This window comes from Sus scrofa, chromosome 12, assembly GCF_054392235.1.
Source record: "Sus scrofa isolate SSC_HxYL_T2T_F1_AM1 chromosome 12, Sscrofa_HxYL_maternal_Yorkshire_Landrace_v2.0, whole genome shotgun sequence".
In the NCBI taxonomy this organism is placed as follows: domain Eukaryota; kingdom Metazoa; phylum Chordata; class Mammalia; order Artiodactyla; family Suidae; genus Sus; species Sus scrofa.
Genome location: NC_139394.1, coordinates 20,113,942 through 20,124,817, shown reverse-complemented (window position 1 = coordinate 20,124,817; position 10,876 = coordinate 20,113,942). Strand labels below are relative to the sequence as shown.

The window sequence follows — 10,876 nt, the reverse complement described above, 5'->3', positions numbered from 1 at the left end:
GCGTCCTAGATCCTAACTCTCCACTGCCTTCCAGCTCCTAAGAAGGGGCGCAGGGCTAGTTTTTTTGCCATAGGGTAATACTGAGGTACAGTTTCATCTGTTGGGTGACAGAGAAATAGAATAACCTCTAGAATATCTCATCCATCTGAGGGAACCCGCCCCAAGATGCTGTCTCCTATAATGCCCTATGATGGAAGGGAAAGGCTGGTGCTGGACCAGGCAGTTCTTACCTGTGGGCATGTTGGTAAAGGGTCCACAGCAACAAATTTCTAGGCCCTTGAAGATCTGGGAGAAGAAAGGGACAGAAGGATAGACAGAAAGAAACTAGTTAGAAAAAATAGGGAATATATATAAAGTAGTATAGAGACTCTCAATTTTTTTTTTCAAGGGCCCTACCTGCAGCATATGGAAGTTCCTGGTTCCTGGGCTAGGGGTTGAATCGGAGCTGCAGCTGCCAGATCTATACCACAGCCACAGCAACACTGGATCCTTAACTCACTGAGTGAGGCCAGGAATCGAACCCACATTCTCATGGATACTAGTTGGGTTTGTTACCACTGAGCCACAATGGGAACTCCCAAGAGACTCTCAAATTTTTTTTTTGGTTTTTTTTTTGGCCACCCCCTATGGCACATAGAAATTCCTAGGCCAGGGATTGAAACCACACAACAGAGACCTGAGCCAGAGCAGTGACAATGCTGGATCTTTAACCTCCTGAGCCACCAGGGAACTCCAGAGACTCTTGAAAATGCAGAACTTTCCCTTTGCCACCTGAAAATTTCTGCTGCTACTTCCCAGAGACAATGAACCCATGTCCAAAACACTGATGGATTTTAGAAGACTTTTTTTTTTCCTTTTTTTCCTTTATTTTAAATGATTTTTACTTTTTCCATTATATCTGATTTACAGTGTTCTGTCAATTTTCTACTGTACAGCAAGGTAACGCAGTCATACATACATATATACATTCTTTTTCTCACATTATCCTCCATCATAAGTGACTAGATATAGTTCCCAGTGCTGTACAGCAGGATCTCATTGCTTAGCTAGAAGACTTTTTTCAGGTGTGTAGGTATACAGCCATTCTTTGTCATTCAAGGGCTGAGCATCCCATCTTGCCACCAATCAGGCCCAGGCTCCAGGCTCTTCTCTGATAACCTTTGCAGGTGACTTTACTTCTTATTAGAGATGAAAAGAAAAAAATTTGGTCCCTCTCTATGTTTAATAAAAGGCTTAGATGGAAAGAGATTCAAGCCATTAGCTGAAGTTTGATGTTTATCTAGATTTGACACATCATTGCTAACCCTGACTCTAATTGGCAGAGAGGTGTATGTTTATTATATATACATATGCCTTTTCTTCTGGTCCCTGAACATTTATTCCTGCCTTCACACTGCTCTGTGATTGAATGGCCACTGTTCTTTCAGGCAACCTAAGTCGTTTTTCATCTACAAGGGAAGTCTAATTCTGCCTCTCCTCACTGAGCTGACTGCCTCATTTCCAGAGGACACAGATCATACTGCACCTTGCTGGCACTTCTTCCACTTACAATGCTTGATAGACTGTCCAAAAGAACTTTCTTCTATATTTAGGTGGTAACATGTAACTACTGAGCACCTGAAATGTGGTTAGGGTGAGTGAGGAACTAAACTTCCCATTTTATTTAATTTTAGTTAATTCAAATGTGAACAGCCTTGTGTGGCTTGGTGGCTACTCTGCTGCTTTGGCACAGGTCCTGAGGGAAAGACTTGGGTATCATTTTAAAAGAAGAAATCGAAATTTATGTCAGTTGACTGGATACATAGCATTTAGGAAACTAAAAACACATGGTGGCCTTTTAGGAAATGCCCACTGCCCTCCATTTCAACCTCAGCCAGAGGAATGAGGACGGACAGCAGGACAAGCCTACTTCTGTTGTGACAGCCGCCATCTGTGTCATTCTCAGCATCTGTATGAATAAACTGTACCCCTACCTGACGACAGGACCCAGATGTTCGTAAAGCTCAAAGTTTTCCCCAGGTGGCCAGCTGGAGCCAAATGTGGTGGAGAAAAGTATATAAGATTAGGAATTTTTACATCCAGGTTGACACTCACTGATGAGGATGACTAGTTACAAGATGAGAAATCTGAAAGTTCACCTCTATAAACACATTTCTCTTTCACGGGAAAACACTATGGTGACACTTGGTGTCTTCAGAATTTGACTCTGACCAGGCACTTTCTATCATTGCCACATCCAATGTAGGAAAAAAAAAACCCAAATGCTGCAATTTCCTTTCAAGGAGGGAAGAATCTGGTGCTGATTCTGTCTTGCATCCAGGGGAATAAAAACAAATGGCTGGCTCACACAGAGTTCCCCTGGGGGTGCAGGCAGAGGCAGAAACAGGGCCGGCAGTGCTTCCTGGCATCCGGAAGTTACTTGATAGGCTCAGAGGGTGAGGGTGGGCTGACCTCAAGGGTTCAGTGCTCCAAGGCTTGATTTGTGATCATTTCCCAAAGCAGTTTTCCTTAGAAAATCACTTCTGTTGGTTCTCTCCCAAGTTCTATAAAGGGACAGGAAGTGCTCCATATGGGGACGATCTGAAATGCCCAGTGGTGCACCCTTGAAAAAGGAAGCAATACAGACCAGGAGCATAAGCACCCAGTCAGTGACCCGAGAGAGCCGCCAGCTCAGGCCTGACAGGCAGGTGTGAAATCCTGCCTAGACTTCTTCCCGAGAGAGCGTTTGGCTGCATCATCTGCTATAGTATGATCTGAGGAAGAAGTCACTGAATCTTCCTGGGCCTCTAGTCCTTCATTTGTAAAGTTGTTAGAATAATAGGTTTTTCTTCTTTGTGCAACCTATAACTTTGCAGGAAATTATGTACTATCATTAAGAGCTCAGATTCTGGAGGTAGAGTGCCTGGGTTCAGCTTCTCTAGCTGTGGATTCATTACTAGCTGTGTGAGCCTGGGCAAGATACTTTATTTATTTTTTAGGGCTGCACCTGTGGCATATGGACGTTCCCAGGCCAAGGGTTGAATTGGAGCTGGAAATGCTGGCCTCCGACACAGCCGCAGCCAAGACAGATCCAAGACACATCTGTGACCTATGTCGCAGCTTGCAGCAACGCCACATCCTTAACCCACTGAGCGAGGCCAGGGATCGAACCTGCATCCTTATAGAGACCAGTTGGGTTCTTAACCTGCTGAGCCACAACGGGAACTCCTCTATATCTTATTTCTTAATTTATTTATCTATTTTTTTTTTTTTTTCATTTTTGGTTGCTCTGAGGCCAGGGATCAGATCCGAGCCCCAGTTATGACTTAGGCAGAAGCTGCAGCCATGCTGGATCCTTTAACCCATTGTGCTGGGCCAGGGATCGAACCTATATCCTGGCATTGCAGAGATGCCACTGATCCTGTTGCGCCACAGCAGGCACTCCTATTTTTTTATTTAAAAAAATTTTTTTGGCCATACCTGTGGCACGTAGAGTATCCTGGGCCAGGGATCAAACCCGTGCCACAACAGGGACTTGAGCCACTGCACTGGATCCTTAACCCACTGTGCCACAAGAGAACGCCTACTCAACCTCTTTGAGCCTTAATTTTCTTGCCTATAAAATAGGCATAATTATAGTACACACCTCATAGTGTTGCTGTAAAATTGTTAATTAGTTAAAATAGGGTCGAGTGTTTGGAGCAGTCTCTAGCATACACTGACCATTACATAGATGCCAGCTATTGATCATCAATTAACTTCCCTTCTGTGCTTCCACAGAGAACAGTGGGTGCAACCACTTCACGGCACTCACCTCAGTGCTTTGAGAAAAACACCACCGTGAAGCAGAAAGAGCAAAGCTTTTAGATTCACATCTCAAATCCCAGCTCTGCCACTTATCAGCTGAGATTTGCACCCTAGAATGAAATCCAAATTATACAACCTCTCTAAACCTCTAAGCTCCCTCATTCATAAATGGAAAAATAGAGTTGGCCACTGTATCCAATAAGTTTCATGTCCACAGATTCAACAGACAGCTGATGGAAAATATTTGGGGGAAAAAAATTCAGAAATTTCCCAAAGCACAACTTGAATTTGCTTTTTTTGGTGGCGGGGGTGGGGGTGGGGTGGCTATGTACATGGCATGCAGAAGTTCCTGGGTAAGGGACTGAACTCGTACCACTGCAGTGACAACGCAGGATCCTTACCACACTGTGCCACCTGGGAACACCTTGAAATTCTCTTTGGCACCTATTTTTTATATAGCATTTACACTGTCTGTATTAGGTATTATAAGTAATCTAGAGTTGATTTTAAAATACATGGGGGGATTTTATATGCAAATGCTCTACCATTTTATAAAAGAGACTTGCGTATCCTTGGATTTTGGTATCCGCAGGGGGTCCTGCTACGAACCCCCCCAAGAGTACTGAGGAATGACTACGTATTTACCTCATTGGGCCAGGAGAACTAAAGCAGCCCCTAATGAAAGCACCCAGCTGGTGTTCCAGCAGTGAGAATGTCAGGCTCCTTACAAGGAGAAGGAGACCATCTCCACAAGAGGGCAGGAATGCACCGGGTGGGTGGGTTTCTGGTCAACTTGGGGGAGGAGGGCTTTACCTTTCTGTCCTGGGATTCTCTTGCTCGCTTTGGACCTCGGTGGTTCCTTCCATTGACAACATCTCCTCTGACTTCAAAATCATGCTGAAAGAAACCAAGCCCAAACCACAGAGGTCAGAGAAAGAGAAGCTTCCTTCAGTGGAAACAGGAGACATGTCATATTTAAGGAGTCAAGAATTACCAGGCAGTTTTGAAACCCCTACCCCTCTAAAAAAAATCATCCTTTTTTGGTGAATTGCATGAAATGACCAGCATTTCCGCTGCTGAAATCAATTCACTGAAGCACATCACAATTGGCTTTTCACCTCACTGGGATTTAATGCATTTTAATTTTCAACAGCTATCTCCTCTCCAAACATTCACTTAACATTTAGATTAAACCACTAATATTGTGCTGTTATAAAGGTAACTGGAGAATTCACGATCTCTTAAATCAATGCGTATTACCATCTAAAGAAATAAGGGCTTCTCAGGTTTCCATTGATAGATTTACAGTTAATGAAACCAATATGACACATACACATTTAATACACTAAAAAAATAAGAGGCTTTTCATAATCACTATTTTGACTGGTCAAAGATGAAGGAGTAAAAAATAACAGGACTGGGGAGATTAGGGTTTGGGGGGGAAGAGCGCTTAGAAACAATTCTTATTGAAACTCAGATTGTAGGGGAGATCACATCTGCTACCAAGAGTATTGTGAAGAAAAATAGAGTCATGAATATAATCACAGGCTGTTATCAGGGGAAAGAACTACTAACATTTTCTGGTCATGTGAGTGAGAAGAGTCTAGTGATAAACATGTCATATATTTGAAAACAACCCTCAAATTTAATCCTGATTGTACCTGCTAGTAACCTCTCTACCCGAATATCCATGTATCTGAAAGAGAGCTCTAGATTCTACTCCAGCCTCTGGCTCTTTCCCCTCCCAGGAAGCTCCTCCCCCATGTTTTCCTTTCTAATTAGCATCACTAACATCCACTCCATTGTTCAGGCCAAAAATCTGAGTTACTCCCTCAACTCCCGTCTTCACCTTTTCCTCCGTCTTCACCTTATCCTCCGATTTAACCCATTAGCAAATCCTATCTCCAAACAAACCTCGAACCAGACTCTTACCATCTCCAGGCCTCCTTACCCTACAGATAAAATCCAAATTCCTTCCCACAACTTACACCAAATCCTTGTCTATGACCTTCTCCAACTCCTTGTCTAGCATCTACTCCTTTACAGGTGGTTCACGAATTACTACCGCCCAGCTACATTAGCCTGGTTTTTTTTTTTTTTTTTCATTCTTTTAAAAAATTTTTTTTTTTATTTTTTGCTTTTCAGGCCGCATCTGCGGCACATGGAAGTTACCAGGCTAGGGGTTGAATCAGAGCTGCAACTGCCAGCCTATGCCACAGCAACAGCAATGCAGGATCCAAGCTGCTTCTGCGAGCTACACCATGGCTCATGGCAGCGCTGGATCCTTAACCCACTGAGTGGGTCAGGGATTGAACCTGTATTATCATGGATACTAGTCAGGTTCATAACGCGATAAGCCACAATAGGAATTGCCCTCCACTTTTTTTTTTTTTTTTTAAATAGCCACACCCATGGCATGTGGAAGTTCCAGGGTCAGGGATTGAATTCCAGCTGCAGCTGTGACCTGCCACAGCTGCAGCAATGCCAGATCCTTTAATCCATTATGCAGTTTGGGGGATCAAATCTGCACCTCTGCAGTGACCTGAGCTGCTGCAGTGGGGCTCTTAATCCACTGTGGCACAGTGGGAACTCCTCTTTTTCTTTTTTGGCCATGCATGTGGAAGTTCCTGGGCCACGGACTGAATCCATGCCATAGCAGTAAACAAAGCCACAACAGTGATAACGATGGATCCTTAATGTGCTGAGCCACCAAGGAACTCCTTAAACATGTCTTTATTTACTATGTATCATCCCTCAAAAGAACATGAATCCCACCAGAGCAGGGACCTATCAGTCTTGTTTACTGTTATATCCCTGGTGCCCAGCACATAGTAGGGTCCCAATGATACAAGTCACTGAATGAAAACCAAGAAAAACATCATTGAATTAATTATGAATATGCTGAATAGCACATAATAGTTTAAAACTGCTTTTGCTAATTTTATTTTTGCTTGATCTGTTGTTGACAGCAGCTCTTAGGTGGCTGTTCTAAAATTATTCCTCCTCCTACACTCTTATCTTATTTACCTCACTGTTCTCAGTATCATAGAGTCACATCTCTTTGAAGGAATCAATTTCTAAACAGATATATTTGCATATTAATAGGAAGGATTTTTCTTCAACTGTGAACAAGGAGTTTTCTACAAAGGTATATGCCTCTAAGATTTAGGTGGGCCTGTTTCTTGTGCTTCTGAATCTTCTCTCGAAACTTTATAAATTCCTTTTCCTTCCTCTGAGAAAAGATTTGTTTCTATTGAAATTTCAACAAATGAGTAAGAGCACAGAAAACACAGAATTTAATAGTTTGCTCTGCATAACTCCTTTTTTTTTTTTTTTTGCTTTTTAGGGCTGCAACCCAAGGCATATGCAGGTTCCCAGGCTAGGGATCAAATCAGAACTACAGCTGCTGAGCCGCATCTGCAGCCTACACCACCGCTCACGGCAACGCCGGGTCCTTAACTCACTGAGCAAGGCCAGGGATCGAACCCACAACCTCATGGTTCCTAGTCGGATTCGTTTCCGCTGCACCACGACGGGAACTAATACATAATTCTTGATTCACATGGTCAAGGAAAAATTTTAGAAAGTAGTGCAAGGAAGGAAGCAGATAAATTTTCAGTGACCATGTGACTCAAGGGACCAAGACTTTTTGATTAGCTTGTAACATCAAGTACCTACCTCATCCAGCATCTTTCCTTCTTTAATAGACTGGGTCACCCCTAGAGAGATCAAAGAAAAGACAGGTCACACAAGAGCAAAAGACCTCCTTTCACGGAGATGGATGATGGGGTGATTCACAGAAGAGTGTGGAAAAAATAACACTGAATACGAAGTTCTTTCTCTATAAAGCCATAGCTTCTTAATAGATTTCCTTCTGGAGACACCGTTGACACTTAATTTAAACATTATAAAAGTGCCTGCTGTACATGGATTTCTGCCTACGATTAAATATATCCCTAGTTCATCTGCTAACATTGCTAGGAGCAGATTAGGTCCTGGTAGTTATAAAAAGAAATCCATTTTTCCTAACATCACCAGCTTATCTGAACCAAGAGATATGCATTAAAGATAAAGCTAGTTCAGTGTTACCATTAAAGACCTTTTGGTAATTCAGATTCAACATCAGCAAAAAAACCTGAGGTGTTAGAATGTTAGGTGTCAAAATGCAATTCTGAGGTGTTAAAGGGAGGAGGGGAGAAATTATCCAGTACTTACAAAAATAGCTAACTACCCATTTTCCTCCTGCAATTCCCAGAAAATATTTCAGTGTCCGTTCACACACAAACTCAGCATCTGCAGAACGGAAAACATCCGAAGGATTAGAAATTGAAAACAAATCAGGAAGGGCTGCTATTAGAAGCTAGAGAGCCCCAGCTCCTTATGCTAATTGGGATCAATCTGGATGGATGATTCCAGCATCCCTGGTGATAGACTCAGAGGCTGGAAACATCCCTAATTACAACCAGCTTCTTTGGAAGCCTGAAGAAGGCCAATACGAAGTTAAGATCACAGTAAACGGCTGCTTCTGCCAAGGCTGGCCAAAGATGTCTGTCACTGTGCTATGCCGGCAGTATCGATGTGTGTGTATGGAAGACTGATTTTACTGGATGACAACACGTGAAAGGAAAAGACACCAGTGTTGCCGAAATCCTAATTTTTTTCGGGGGGGGGGTGCCCACACCTGCAGCATGTGGAGGTTCCCAGGCTAAGGGTGGAATCAGAGCCGCAGCTGCTGGCCTATACCACAGCTCACAGCAACGCCAGACCCTAACCCACTGAGTGAGGCCACGGATCGAACCCAAATCCCCATGGAGCCTAGTTGGGATCGTTAACCGCTGAGCCATGAAGGGAACTGCTGAAATCCTAAATTTGAAATGTCAACGTAAGATGTGAATTTTCACCCCTAGAACTTTTCTTGGGGAATTCTAACCCCCAATTCCTAATTCTTCTGCAAGGGACAGAGAATTATCGTATTTCCACAGCTTTCCTCTTTTTGATATAGGTATTTCAGAAAGCAGTAGCTGAAGAATCACTTCTGTTTATTTCTTAGTGTTTCAAAGGCCCCTTTGAAAGACTAAGCAAACTCAGGAAAGAACACTTAGTTTTAAACAGGAGAAATGGATTTAACTAAATCCTAAACACAGCAGGCCATCTGCCAGTAGCATCTATTTTCCCTAACAGAATTCTTCACAAATTTTAAAAAATCCTTTTTCTTTGTTCACAATTTTTAAAGCTTTTTGTTTAACTGCTGGGAAAGGTTGATTTAATAACATGCTTCAAACTCAGAAATTTTAGCTCACTTTTAGCTTAAAAGTAGCACATGTAGAGCCTTTGAGTTTAAAGATTGACTACTTTAATTTGCATTTTAAAGTTTTCTTTTATCTTTCAGCAGCCGGATCCAAACCCATAGCTTAAGATACATTAAAGTTTGATTACATTCCCCTCTAAAACAGTACTTAGTTCACAGTACTGGTACCTTGTTATGTCATCTGGTTCTCACAAGCATTATCCTCTGACCCTGTGGTATGATCTTTTTACAGTAGAAACCTAAGATCTTAGAAGTTCTAAGGCAATGTGTCCCTGCCAAGAGGTCTGGACCCTATGCTTAAGCACCCACAGCTGTAAGAACAGAAACATCCTTGAGAAGACCACTGCATTTCCAGAGAGCCCATTTTGTTAGGGAGGTTTTTTTTTTTGTCTTTTGTCTTTTTGGGTCGCACCCAAGGCATATAGAGGCTCCCAGGCTAGGGGTCTAACCGGAGCTACAGCTGCCGGCCTACACCAGAGCCACAGCAATGCCAGAGCCAAGCCATGTCTGTGACCTACACCACAGCCCATGACAACACTGGATCCTTATCCCACTGAGCAAGGCCAGGGATCGAACCTGCAACCTCATGGTTCCTAGTCGGATTCATTTCTGCTGTGCCACGACGGGACTCCAAGGGAGGTTTTAACAGTTGAGCTACAGTCTGCATCTTCTGTGTGCTACAGGTAGCAGTCTTTGCTTTTGGGAGCTCGTGAATGAGTCCAACTCCTCTTCCAGATGACAACTCTTCAGACTTTTGAAGACAGTTGTTGGCTCGCCTCCCCTTTTTTAGGATTTTAATTTCTTCCATTATAGTTGATTTACAGTGTTCTGTCAATTTCTACTGTAATTCAGCAGAGCGACCCAGTCATATACATTCTTTTGCTCACATTATCCTCCATCATGTTCCATCACAAGTGACTGGATAGAGTTCTCTGGGCTATACAGCAGGATCTCATTGCTTATCCACTCCAAATGCAACAGCTTGCATCTTTCTTGCTCCTTAAGCCTTTTCATTCCTTCATTTGTTCCTCAAATGACATTGCTGTGAATTCCTTTTCCCCATTCTCATCATCTACCTCTGGACAAATGACCAGCTTGAAAAGAAGGCATGGTGCTCAAAACAGAGCCTCAGAACTTCTAAGATCTTAGGTTTCCACACCTCCCAGGTGGTTGCTCTAGTCCCGCTGGAGGTGGGGTAAGGGGTCGAGAGCATCACCTCACTTGCTCTGGACATTAGGCTTGTATCAATAAGGCCCAATTTCAAAGAAGCTTTGTTAGCAGCCCTGAAATGTTTACTCAGATTTATTTATAGTCAACTAAAAGCTTCTGAGGTCTCTTTAATCAACACATAGGTCGTGTTTAAGATTTAAAAAGAAGGTGTTGGACAAAAGAATTTTTCCCTTCTTTTTTTCCTTTTGCATATGCTAGGCCATCTCAGAGCTGATAACTGGACTTGCTTCCTGAAAAACTCTCAACTACACTCAAACTAGGTGTTTGGGTGGAGTGAGGACTTGGAGCAAGGGATTCCAATTGCCCAGATGTTTCTTGAGGGGGCTGCTCCCTTGGCATGTGGACATTCCTGGGCCAGGGATGGAACCCACACCATGACCTGGGCCTTCTTTTTTTTTTTTGTCTTTTTGCCATTTTTTGGGCCATTCCTGCAGCATATGGAATTTCCCAGGCTAGGGGTCTAATCAGAGCTGTAGCTGCCAGCCTACGCCAGAGCCACAGCAATGTGGGATCCGAGCCACATCTGTGACCTACACCACAGCTCTCAGCAAC

General features: G+C 43.1%; 1 protein-coding gene across 24 annotated transcripts in view; it reads right to left on the bottom strand.

Moving 5' to 3' along the window:
* Positions 1-10,876, bottom strand: part of BRCA1 (BRCA1 DNA repair associated) — a 65,223-nt gene that overhangs the window by 4,213 nt on the left and 50,134 nt on the right. For all 24 annotated transcript variants that reach the window (XM_084984224.1, XM_084984225.1, XM_084984231.1 and 21 more), the window contains 4 exons: positions 8,002-8,079; positions 7,465-7,505; positions 4,600-4,683; positions 231-285 (listed from right to left, as the gene is read on the bottom strand). In XM_084984224.1, coding sequence (XP_084840350.1) covers positions 231-285; positions 4,600-4,683; positions 7,465-7,505; positions 8,002-8,079 — 258 coding nt within the window. The remainder of the gene's footprint in view (positions 1-230; positions 286-4,599; positions 4,684-7,464; positions 7,506-8,001; positions 8,080-10,876) is intronic.